General features: G+C 38.8%; 1 protein-coding gene and 1 long non-coding RNA gene across 4 annotated transcripts in view; one reads left to right on the top strand and one right to left on the bottom strand.

The window, feature by feature from the left end:
* Nucleotides 1–13326, bottom strand: part of rtel1 (regulator of telomere elongation helicase 1) — a 45528-nt gene that overhangs the window by 6541 nt on the left and 25661 nt on the right. For all 3 annotated transcript variants that reach the window (XR_014871415.1, XM_085144997.1, XM_085144998.1), the window contains exons 12-22: nt 13092–13189; nt 12922–12977; nt 12653–12724; nt 12388–12469; nt 12087–12219; nt 11248–11361; nt 8212–8252; nt 6084–6169; nt 1787–1864; nt 1561–1638; nt 79–225 (exon numbers count right to left, since the gene is read on the bottom strand). Coding sequence is in view for 2 of the 3 variants with exons in the window: in XM_085144997.1 (XP_085001123.1) it covers nt 79–225; nt 1561–1638; nt 1787–1864; nt 6084–6169; nt 8212–8252; nt 11248–11361; nt 12087–12219; nt 12388–12469; nt 12653–12724; nt 12922–12977; nt 13092–13189 (985 nt within the window). In the remaining variant the exon portion in view is untranslated. The remainder of the gene's footprint in view (nt 1–78; nt 226–1560; nt 1639–1786; nt 1865–6083; nt 6170–8211; nt 8253–11247; nt 11362–12086; nt 12220–12387; nt 12470–12652; nt 12725–12921; nt 12978–13091; nt 13190–13326) is intronic.
* LOC146494756 (uncharacterized) lies at nt 3460–9952 on the top strand. The gene is made up of 2 exons (XR_014871416.1): nt 3460–6199; nt 9469–9952. It is a non-coding gene; the product is annotated as an uncharacterized LOC146494756 (long non-coding RNA).

The raw sequence follows: 13326 nt of genomic DNA on the forward strand, positions 1-13326 counted from the left end.
ACAAAGACAGAGAGATCCAACTACCGTAATACGACGGAGCAACTTTTTAGTGTACATCAATAGTTAATTTTCTTTCACCTTGAGCCCTGGAGCTTTCTTTCGATTCATCTCATCCAAAAATTGCATTTTCAGGATGACTCGAGGGTCGTTCTTTGGAGGGAAAGGAAGGCCAGTGATGATGACACCCCGACCATAGGTGTCTGCAAAATCCAGACCCTCGCTCGCCTAGCACAAGAAGATATCATTACAGAACGGCTATTTGTGTAACCCTACACTAACATGAAAGAAAATCTGTCTATGCATCTTCTTAAATGTTTATCCAATTAGTCCCAGCATCACGGAACAGGAGGTAGCGTGCACCCTGGAAAAGCAATAAAACTGCTAACAAAGAGAGACAACCATTCACACTCACAAGCCATCATTACAAAAACATTGTGTAGTTATGCAGTCTGTCAACAAAAGAAAAAAATGATGTCACATCTTTGGCACCCTTGTCCTCTTGTGTCAAACATGTCCTTTGAATATCATATACAGGTGTGGTCAGAGGTTTATTTGGTATAAAAGTCATGATTATTTGGGGCTTTTAATGATTTCTTCCAACTGCTTTATTCAGGGTGGAATGATGTTACAGCACTCATCTCTTATGACTTTCACAAAATTGAGTGCACAATTTTAAATTAATTTAGATTTTCTCTTATTTGCACTGGGTCAAAAGCATAAACTCAAATATTAACATACATCTGCTAAATCTTTCATAAAGTCTTTTAACTTGATGAGGTCAAGGCCTATAAACTCATTAGTGATCATGATCCATTACAACTACAAGATTTGTCTGGATTGACCAATACTCAGAACAATATGAAAATCCAAGGAACTCAGTAAAGAGCAAATAATGAGAACTGTAGATTTATGTCAATTGGAACATTTCTGAACTGCAAATTCCAAGATCATCAGTTCAAACAATTTTAAGTAAATACAAGTTACTCAGATGTCTCACCACTTTATCAAGCTCTGGAAGGAGACTCAAACGGTCAGCCTCAGATTGAGAAAATAGGATATTCAACACCAACAGAATTTGCAGCTGCCCACACAGAGAAGCCAAATGATTTCTGGAGAAAAGTTTTTTGGACAAACAAGACAACGGCTGTGTTGTTGTTGACAATGAGCAGGTAGTCTAAGGAGCTTGGAAAGAAAAGTGTCTGGACTTAAGTTGCTTGAAGACGTTTCACCTCTCAGCTGAGAAGCTTCTTCAGTTCTAGGGTCAAATGCTTTTCTTTCCAAACTCCTTAGACTAGGATAACCTGGATGACTGAGAACCTTCACAGACAATGAAAACTGGACTGGACGAGTAAAAGTGAGGCCTTCAAACCTAAGAACACCGGCCCGACTATCAAGTATACAGAGGGATGATTTGCCTGTTGTACATTCATGCTCACGATGAGTGTACGTAAACTTCTGACTACAACTGCATACTCACTGTATACAGCTGAAGTTTTGAGGTGAAACATGATAACAGAAAACATTTTAGGACTTTTACAGACTTCATGGACAGCACCTCACCTTCCCTCGACACACAGCAAAGAAGGATCCTCCTTTGGATGCTGGATTATTGACTTTGCTGTAATAACCATCAATAACCTGGGAATAGACAGAGGCTCAAGTTTAATCAGATCTTTACTTTTTTTTTTCTTTTTTACTATAAACAACTTAGGAAATATTTTTAGATGTGAAAATGTGAATAGAGGGGTTTACAGCCAAGTGATTAGATACCTAAAAAACCACTCACGTCATTAAAGGTGCCCTTCCCTTTAGGTTCAACAAACATGGGCTTTATGTTCTCAATGCGGTTTGCATGTCCGTTAGCCTGATGATGACACACATGCAGGAAATGATTTACAGCAGCATCTTAGATTGTTATAAATGATTCATTTGACTGCAGAGTAACATAAACATGCTATTTTTTTAATATGCATTTCTTATGTATTTCTTGCACACTTCAGAAAGCAATTCTTAGCTTCTAATTAGTATAAGAAGAAGTATTTATGTAATTGAAATAATGATGAGAAAATAAAAAAAAATGTTAAAGTGATTTGGAAGTTTAAACTATGCTTAAAATCATGATGAAGTAAGGTCACAGAGAGAAACAGACAGGATAGGATGGTAAGACAGACATCACCTCAGAAGATGTGACATCCAGGAAGAGAGGTGGGAGAAAGGATAACTGTTATGCCTTTTGGTCAAAAGTGAGTAGTTAGTGCATAGTCTGATTAAGTTACATAAAGAAAGTGATAAATAAGTTCAAAGTTAAGAAATATTATAAGTAATTCATGCTAAAAACAGTTAAAATGTCTAGGTTCGAAATTTGCTCAGAGTGAGTCATTGTTATCACAAGCGATCTTTGTATTGTATGTGCGGGAATGGGAGCGCTCTGATCATTCGCCTATCTTTGACGTATTTTCTCCGTTAATGCTGTGAAAAGTGCTTCTGCAGTATTAAAAGAGTGAACGAGTTCATGTACACGCTAAGAGTGCCCTACACGCTTGTACCTTGGGAAACGTTCGTTTTTTTGAGTATTAGAGTTCAGAAACAACTTTTATATGTGTTTACTAGGGGTGCAACGATACACAAAATTCACGGTTCGGTTCGATACTTTGGTGTCACGGTTTGATATTTTTTCGATACAAAAAAAAAAAAAAGTTCATGCCTTTTTAATTTGTTATTTATTAAATTTTCACGGCACATTCTGCACCACATCTCTGTGCGTTCATCATTTGTTTGAAGCCAGCTCACCTCCTGCAACCACTTTTCCGAGAATACGCGCTTCAGACTCCTTCTGACATTTCTTTGGATTGGAGGTGGAGGAACATCACAGTAATTGCTTAAAGGAGCTTGCTTCTTCGACATCTTTAAGAGTTCTAAACAAATGTCTGTCCTCCTCCTGAAAATCTTATGTAGGCAAACACGCGTTGCAACTTCTTATCTTGTGCACGTTTTTATTTGACAGCGAATGCGCACCTGCGGACCACTTATGTGCAGCCTGGTTATTTAGCTTGTCATATTGCAGCCACAGAAATTCTTTAGTCCATGAAAACCATAAAGCTGCTCTTTCTTTTTGCCTTATAGTCTGATTTGTCATAACTTTTCCGTTTTGTGGTAAGCTTTTCTTTGGCTGTCACTTCTTCACCCTGACCTGTCTTATTTGGCTCAGCAGAACTAAAATATATATCCTGCTGCTTTTACACACGCACTCACATAACGCTCAGCGATTCTCTGCGCGATCAACCTCTCACATGTTTAAGCTTGCTGCGGGAGATTTCACTTGTCATGTTTGCATAGTAAGCTAACGATTGATACGACGATGTCAGAGGAATTGGTGCGCAAATTATCATCACTCACCAATCAGTGCTGTCGCTCTCTATACACAGTTCACGCAATTGCAAAGTGAAAGCAAAAAAAGCAAGCGCAAAGTTCACAACGCGATGTCAATATGTCACATATTGACAGTGGGTCACAGATGCCAATGACATAATTACCCAGCTACATTTCCGAAAGAATGCAAAAGCATTGACATATATTTTTCCTTCCTACGATAGGCCGCGGGCAGGGCAGAGATAGATTTTGGTAGCCCGATTGGAAAAATCGCTAGACCCAGAACGTTGGGCTAGCGATTTTGCGAGCCCTGTATCTGATTGAGGAATCACTCATCTTTGGAAAAGAGAGTTTATTACAGAGAAATGGCTCTTTCCAAAACAAAAACTATAATATACGCTTCTTCTGGGCTATATTCTCAGCAGCATATTAAACATATCAGGTCCCCATAAGGAGAATCATGTGCTAACGGCTGTCTAAATGACTCGGGTAAAGTTTGTAGCATGCATGCTTGTTGTTTTTGTCTGCTTCCACTTGTCTTTGCACAAGGATGATGTCGGAGTAAATGTCCAGTCATATTCGTTGTGTTCCCACTAGTGCTGTCAGCGTAAATCTCGTTGAAATGACGTTAACGCCACAACACGGCAAATCTCCATTAACGAGCTACCGCAGATCACCCGTGCGTGGGGGTGGACGGCCAACATGTTAACGAGCTAACTGTGCTAACACACTAGTTCCCACCCATGTAATTGAGCATTGCTGGCACATCCAACATACTGTTTTACTTTAGTCCATGACGTGCTTACCTTCAGGGTCATACGTCACATGAAAACCAAAATCGTTCCAAACGCCAGATCTGAATGAGGGTGGGGGAGGTTCAATTTGCCATGTTGCAAGGAGAACTTATCTTCTGTCTCCTAGCTTGCCCTGCGCTCAGTGAATCTGCGTTCGACTACTCCGCCTAGGCTGCACTGTCGAGCGCAGATCCACTGAGCGCTCAACACAGACAGCACCGTCAGAAGGAAAGTTGATAAAATAAATTAAAAATTTTGTATTGTTCATACATATGCACACCGAACCGAAAGCACTGTATCGAACGGTTCAATATCGATAGGAGTATCGTTGCACCCCTAGTGTTTACCTGGAGTTAACTGTGATGCTAATGTAACGCACGTGTTAAGCTAGGCTAATCATTAAGTTTGTCATTAAGATATGTATTAGCTAGCAGTTTATTTTCACTTTCTGTATATTTCAGTTACAAATAAGAAATAGCAAGGAGAAGCCTTGAGAGAGGATAAGGCTTTAAAGGATCTTCATTAAAAGCAAGAAAAGCAAGCCTTGTGTGGAAGATCTCACCTATTTTGTTCGCTAGCTGTCTAGCGTCACATGGTCACGTGTTGTATAATACTGTAGTGCAGAACAAATAAAGGGTTTTCCATCTGTCATCTAGAAGATGAGCAGTTAAAATAAAATAAAGTAAAATAAAAAAAATTGGATCTCATAGTTCACAGTTGGAAGTTCCAGCAGAGACGCCAGAGGGATCAACTGCTGCCCAAACTATGGACTTACAATTTGGCTTAACATTCTTTGGTTCTTTCTCTCCTCAAACCCTCTCCTCTCAAAGATCAGAAGAGAATCAGCATTAGCTCCGAGTAGGTTAACTGAAAAAGTATAGTTCAAGTGATTTGATTATTTGGTTTTTATGGTCGCGGAATCTGATCTCTGCTTTTTGCAGATGATGTGGTTCAGTTGGCTTCACCGGGTGATCGCCTCCAGCTTGCACTGGAATGGTTCAACTGAGAAGCGCTGGGAATGAGGTGCCGATTCTCATTCCCAGCGCTTCTCACTCCCCAGGAGGAGGAGTTTAAGTGTCTCGGGGTCTTGCTCACGAGTGATGGGAGAAGGGAGCGGGAGATCGACAAACGATTGGTGCTGCGGCTGCAGTGATGCAGACGCTGTACAGTCGTGGTGAAGAGAGAGCTGAGTGTAAAAGCGAAGCTCTCAATTTACTGGTGGTCCCTACCGACACCTATGGTGACGAGTTGTGGGTACTGACTGAAAGAACGAGATCGTGGATACAAGCCGCGGAAATTGGCTTCCTCCGAAGGGTGGCTGGCCTCTCCCTTAGAGATAGGGTGAAGAGTTCAGCCATCCAGGAGGGGCTCAGAGTAGAGCCGCTGCTCCTCCACATCGAAAGGAACCAGCTGAGATGGTTTGCGCATCTGACAAGGATGCCTCCTGAGTGAGGTGTTCTGCACTGCAAGGCTACTCAGCCCCGGTTTTTCGGGTAGGCAGAGTAGACATCGGGAGGCTAAGAGGCAGTTGGAACTGGACGAGTCCCCTCATCAATTGGCTCCATCTAAGCTCTCTGCAATTTTTAATACTCGTAGGCTCAGAGACTGGACTATTTAAACAGAGAGACCTGATCCAGACTTCCTGTACTGGGGTCCTGGTTCCACAGGATGTGTGACACAATTGTCACACATCCCATTACCTCTTATTGGCTGCTGACAAGTCAACCAGTAGCAGAAGCATTGGCATAGTTGTCTCCATATTAAATTTCCAGTAAATTGATTTCTAATTTGCTAGAAAATAAAAAATATAGTTCATGGGAAAACAAAAAACATCAACATAAAAGTCACTAGAAAAGCTAAAAACACCGCCCCCAAACTATTATTTCTTTCCACAGGTGACTCTGCTGACTTTCCACCTACTTTCCAGAATTCCAATGTTTTTTCCATTAAAGGGAAGGAAGGGAAAAATACTAAGAGTCCATGAGGAACCACACGGCTCAGGTTAGCTGAGGAGAGAACACAAGTTACAAATATATGTGAGTATAACTTACAAATATATATCACAATCAAAACAAAGATTTCACACTCCATATACAATCCAACATGGTAGCACTTCCTATGATAGCTCAGCAGTAATGTGGTAATAACGAGACATTAAAGGCCAAGATTGTAATAATATGGAAATAGCAAATTACTACGACTTAATCACCAGAATAATATCTAAGCAGTTTTTATTTTTTACCTCGTATCAACAGTGGTAATAGGCGAGTTGTGGTAACGGGCCAAAATTGAGTGTAATAACATAGAAAAACGTATGCCTACGAGGCAAAACCAATTAGTTACAGTAATATACTGGCAATATGATATATATCATATATGACATATACCTGCTACTAATAAAATTCCTATATCTGTGCATCTGAATATGTATATACTGGCCCCTCACATTAACCTTATAATAACAAAGCAATAGTAACTTTGGCTACGTTCACACTGCAGGTCTTAATGCTCAATTCCGATTTTTTGATCAAATCCGATTTTTTTGTCTGCTCGTTCACACTACAAATAAAATGTGACAGCAAACGCGCTCTAGTGTGAACACTGAAAGCGGCCCGCATGCGCAAAAGAAGACGTCACACACAACGCGCTCTGTTTAGACCCAGAGCAAACAATATTATTTGACTGATGGCCTTAATATAAAAGACTTCGAACTTCACGTTTCCCAATTTTTGCTTAAGTTATTTTGTTATTTACATAATATGTAGATAACCTAATAATTATCCTTATTGCTGTTTTAGAGGAGCAGTGCTTCAAAGGATAGTTGCAGATTTCTGTCAGAATTTGCAGATTATGCAGAACAAATAAAATGTTAACGTTTCTCCAACGTTGTCTTTCCAGCAGTTTCACCGGATGGCCAGGAAGCGCTCGCGATGTCTTTGTGGGCGCTTCTCTGGTGCTGATAATTGGCATCTTTCTTGTGTCAGTCATCAAAGACGTCATCAAAGACGGATTTAATGCGACTTGACCGTTCAAACAGCAGTCGCTTTCTAAAACATCGGATATGTATCGGATTCAGTACCACATATGAAAGTGACCCAGATCGGATTTGAAAATATCGGATTTGTGCCGTTCACACTGTCATACCATGATTGAATATGGGTCGCATAGGGTCAAAAAAAATCGGATTTGATGCGCTTTCGCCTGCAGTGTGAACGTAGCCTAATGGTTAAAAAGTAGGATACTCTGTATTATAATGCTGGATTTTAATGCTGCCTTGTGTTCACAACCTTACTCTTTGTTTAAAGGTAACAATGTAAATATTATTTAATGTGGCGTATTAGTACACCATTAAACAATCTGCACAATCTGTGTGTATAATTCCTATAATTAAAAAACAGAACAGAAGAAAAACATGTCTGTGTGTTAAATGTAAATGTTATAATCATGTTATGGTTATTTTTTATTACATCACTGGCAAATAAATTATGGACAGTCCTAAAAACATTAATCCTATTCATATAGATGTATTGTTGTCAGCAGTAGAGACATTTCGTCACTCAGGTGACTGTCTCAGCTCAGGTTTCCCCAACCTTATAAACAGTACGTTTGCATAATGACTGAAACCAGCAGCACTCAGGAACAATGATCAACAACCAACGACCAAATTAACACGAGCACCATCATTAAAATAGTGATAAAAACAATCGCACACTTGTCTTCAATACTTTTGGCAATATAGTGTAGAAATAGTAATATGCTATTTGTCACAGCATCAGCCAGTATTAGTAGTATTATTAAGTCTAATCAATATATTGCTATTCTTATCAGTCATTGGTTTTGCTTCATAGGCACAGGTACAAGAGTATCTTCTGTTTCCACCTTATGACCCCGTTATTGCCAAGCTGTAGTAGAAAGTGCTACTCTTAAACACAATATCAAAAAGGTAATAAGCAATATGACATCACCATGAACAACAGAGCTAAAAGTTAACAATGTTGGTGATGTTAGCACAATCAAACGATTTCCATGCTGTATACTGTGATCTTACCAACAGTGTTGCCTAAAGACGCCATGTTTTCAGGAACAAACCTGCCACACAAATTTACAGTTTGAGTTTAGCACTCAAGTAACAACTTCAAAGTCAGAACCAGTAAAATATATATGAGGTAACATATAAAAAAGGAGTTCTTCCTTCCCACTCTCACCAACTGCTACTGCAAAGGGATTGTCTGTGTCATACAAATAAGGCAGATCAGGCAGCAGGACACCGGCCCTCGAGGCCTGGAGTTCCCCAGCCCTGTTTTAGAGCATCATTGTTTACTGAGCCACAACAGCTCTTATCTCCTAGTGACACATCCTCCATAAATTGAAAAGTGTATGGGTGCCTCTGAGGGACATCTCTCTAATACATTACACCCCCTCTTTTAGCCCTCTAAAGCCTAGCCTGTTTTTCAACATCTGTAACTCCTGTAACTCCTGTCCCATCTGTTCAATTGAAAGACATCTTCGTGGTTCCTGAAAGCAGCGATACAGTGATATTTGGGTCATAACGTTAAACCCAGGCACAGTGCTGCAGCAGTCCCAAAAGACTAATGTTGGTTGAGAGAAGAGAGAGGGAGTGAGTGTGATGAAGCTCTACAGAAAACTGACATTTTATTGGGCATCTGGATTCTTTTTTTTTTTTTTACCGTTTTGCTGTTTGTTGTTTTCTGTGTTGTTTGCTGAGATTTAGATGTGGTGCCCTGCCTGGGATTACCGTAATGACTCTAATATAACTGAAAAAGGTGATACTTTCAGAAACTGCTGGAATTTTTTGATTGTCCCATTGTTTTAAGAGTTATGGTAATTTGATCTAAAAGTCTGACCTAAACCCTACAGGAGCGCTCCCACTGGTTTGAGGGTTAACAAATCAGGGTTTTTTATTTAACAAAAAAAAAGAAAGAAAAAACAAACAACAAACAAACAACAAAAACTGTCTAATGTCTTACAAATGAATCAGCACTATATTGAAACGTTTTTCATAATAAGATAACAGTTTCCAGTTACAATTTCGATTTAACCAAGAGTTACTTAAACTCAACCAAACACGTTCTATGGTCAGTTAATGTGAAGCCCCCTTTTCTTACATAAACAGGATATAAGGTTGGATTTTTTTCCTAGGATTTTTCATACCTGACCCGGTTCAGTATAAGTGTTATGTATCTGTTTATTATGTATCCTGCTGTGACACTGATCTTTCCTTCTTGTGAATGTGGATCTAATAGCTCAATGCCACTGACAGCCTTTATTGTCCTTGTCATTGTAGGACTCATCTTCCTGCAAGGACAACCTGTTGTCCAACCACAGACAGCAAGCTTGTTTCTGTTTTTCCTCAATTCCCATTTTTCTTGTACTCCCTTCATCTTTTGTGTGCATCCTGAAATATCTTTCCAGAATGCTTGCTAGCTTCCAGCTATCTCTCTTGTATATCCTAACCATAAGTCTGGTAGTTGTTTTTTTATTATTATTATTATTATTATAGTTTCCTTGCTAGCATTCTAGAATTACAATAAAATGATCTCCTTTGTCCTGGTGTGACTGCCTTAGCAGCTTCTTTTTTTGTTTGCATTGTCACCTTGTCCATTGGACTGGTTGTGACCAAGGCTTGAACTTACAAACACTTTGATTCCCTCAAAAGCTTTAAACTCATCACTGGCGTTCTGATATACTGAACACTGTAGTGTTGTGTCAGGACAAGCAAGCCAAAGTGGTGCTTTCTTTGTCAAATCTAAAAATAAACAAATTAAAACGTACCAAAGTATGTGAAAAATTAATAATGTTAATAATGCCTTTAATACATTAGCAAGGAAAGCTGTAACTATGATGGAGAAAAGAGACAGCAGTTCTGACCATGTCTGGTTTAATATAAAAGGCAAGTTGAACAGGTGAAGGCTCAGCAGCACTTTCAGATTTGCATCTATGAGAATGTCTGAATAAGTAATAAGTTTAACCTGCTGTTCTGTTTGCTTGCTAATTTTTATTTTGATCATGTAAACAATATACAAAAGTTCATTTAGCAAAGATTCAGTTACATATCAAAAAGAAGTTGAAGAAGTGCAAACTTATTTAATCCCACCACTTAATTAAGGTGAAACCAGTGAACAGTAGAAGTAATGTCCAGTCTAATACCTGCTTTGCCTTGTTTAGTATTGCAATACTTATTGATACTTTGGAATAAAATATATCTTATGTGAGCTCTCCAGTTAAGTCTTTTGATCTATTTATTACCCCAAGAAATCCATTTCATTGACTCTTTCAATATCAACACCATTTATTTGAAGCTTAACATTTGTAGTTAAACTGCTATTTCCAAATAACATATTTTTAGTTTTATTCAAATTTAATGACAATTTGTTTTTATCAAGCCAAAGCTTCAATTTAATTATTTCATTAGTTATCTCATCCAATAAATGCTGCAGTTGCAAGTTAGTCTGGATCCATGTACTTAATGGTCTCAGTTCCAGTTGATCATATTCTGCAATTGTCTGACTGATGCAACTGTTTTTTTTTCCAGATGTAGCCGAGTTGTTTATTTCAGTGTGTGTCAGTGTTTTAGTGAGTGTGTTTTCATTTTTGGTAATATAGTAGAAACAAAGTAGATAATCTGGAATCTCATGTCTTGTGAACACTGATTTTATTGCTACTATGGCTCTTCCACTTTATGTGCTTAGCTTGATAATCTCTGAATAGCTCTATATAAGAATCAGCTTATTTACAGTTTACCTCTAATGCACAACAGTCTGATTGTTGGAGTATTCATTCTAATATTTGTCGTGCAATACAAAAGTGCCTTGAGAAGACAGTTTTCCTGAACTAGTGTTATATAAAAGTGAGTTGAAGTCTTCCACACACACAGCAGGATTTTACTTGACTTTCTAATAAATCAAAAGATGAGAAAAAATATGGTTTGACAACTTTTCCCCAGAGGTCAGAGACTACCATGAGCTAAATGAGTTTTGCCATGCAACTTTATTTGTATTTAGGCACATGGCAAAACTTGACCGACCTGTTAAAAAGTAATCATACGCTAAAAAAGAATACTGACCTCCGATCAAACGCTGAACTTAAGTGCGCTCCATCAGGCCCTTGTGCAATGATGCTCACAAAGATCTGGTCCCGCTCAATCACATGGTTGTTCTCCAGACGTACTGGGAATTCTCTGTAACAGCAGAGAATATGCATATCACTGGCATATAGAGATGCATTACAGTAAACATATTTGGCCCAGATACATGCATAACACTGTTTCATTAGGGGCTGCACTGACAGTCAAGTGAATACACTAAAGTTACGAGTTATTAAATCCACCTACGGTGTCAATTTAAAAGTCATACACCAACCGCTTCATGATTTATCACATTCACAAACCTGTGTGTCCACACCACCCACCTGCCAGGTTTGGGGACAAACACACCCTTAAGGGGTAAAAACTGCCTGAAACCTCTGAACAGTTAATGCAATCGTTTGGACATTCTGACTGTTTCATTTAAAATCCAGGTGTGGTTACAACATTTTCAAAACACATTAACTTTCCAAAAACCTACATGTTACATGTTTTAGATGTAATTCATCAGCAGGTGCCATACTGCCTTTGGATGCTAACAAATGAATGTGTATCAGCATTCCTGGTTTATCCATGTTAAAGACCACTTTTTATGCTGAGTCTTCTTGCTTTAAAACGAATCATTAACTTTCATGGTGAGTGTAGTTCACGTGTTACAAAAATCACCAAAGCTTTACATTTGAAGAACAGTTCACTGTAGACAGTGTTCAGCCTAAACAGGTATAAAGGCCATTGTGTTTTTGTTTTATTTTAATGAGCTGCTATTCAGGTGGGAAAAATGTAACTGTGCAGCTGTGCAGTCAGAGTGACCGCTAACTTACATTCTCATCTCAGATGTGAAAGACGACAGGGGAGAAAGGGTACCACTGGTCAGAATGATGCAGCGAACGCCTTGATTCACCAGATCCTGCATACTGAAGCCCGGAGAGAAGCACCAGTAACTCAGAATATTGCCTGCAATATGCAGAGAAACAAATCACATTTACTTACAGTACAAATAGTTCATACACTCATAACAGGGTTCACATTCTGACCTAAATGTATAAAGAAAATATCATGATATTACATTCAGTTCATGTGACTCCATGTAACCCACCAACGTGTCATGCTGTGCATCGTTACCTTGTTTTTTTGATGAAGATGAAGCCCACACGTCAACACTCTGTTTCTTTTTGTGAACGCTGGGGTCCCGATGGATATGAACCTGAGCCAAACACATGACACAAGCTCATCATTAGTCATTTCATTAAAAAAAAAAAAAAAAAAAAAAAAAAATTAAACATTTAAGATGCCGAAACAATGGTTACAGTTTCAGTTACTTCTCAATCAAGCGTGGCAAAGATATGCTAGCTGGTTCCAATATGAACACAACTGTACAAAAACACACCTTAAAATGAGCCGTGTTGGTCTCCATCTGGTGTTGTCTGTCCTTTTCTGATGGTTCACCACAAAATACCAGCTGAAAACACCAGAACAGAGGGGATCGCTCGTAATTAAATAATTACTCTTTATGCAATAAATAGTAATAAAGTCTATCATTTTGTTGAATGATCTCAATCAATTCTGGTAGACCACACAAATATTATGGGACTAATCCAAAAACCCAAACAAAGAAGCAGTTTAACATTGTTTCTTTAATATCCATAAAAAGTGTACCTGTATGATATCAGACAGCTTCTGGAGTCCACTTGTATTGAGGAATATTCCGGGCTCTGGTGAGAAACATGCATCAAACAGGTCATTTGTTACTTAGTAGCACTAAGATGATCTGTATAATACACCCAGCAAATGTTACAGATGATAAATGAAGTGATAATGTGTCCTACGTCCTGCCAGGTATCCACTGATCTGCTCCAGAGCTTCATAGACTGCTGTCTTGTTGCTGTAGGTCAGATGAGCTCTTTCTAACACCTCATAGATGAAACTAAGACAAAACAGAGACATGCAGTGCAGGTTTATTATAACAGTTAACATTCAGAATAATTCTCTGACCACCTAAGGAAGAACCCCACTAGGGTTTATGTCACGGTAGTCCAAGGACTACCCACACAGACAGTCTCT

Source organism: Neolamprologus multifasciatus, chromosome 20, assembly GCF_963576455.1.
Source record: "Neolamprologus multifasciatus chromosome 20, fNeoMul1.2, whole genome shotgun sequence".
Lineage (NCBI taxonomy): Eukaryota > Metazoa > Chordata > Actinopteri > Cichliformes > Cichlidae > Neolamprologus > Neolamprologus multifasciatus.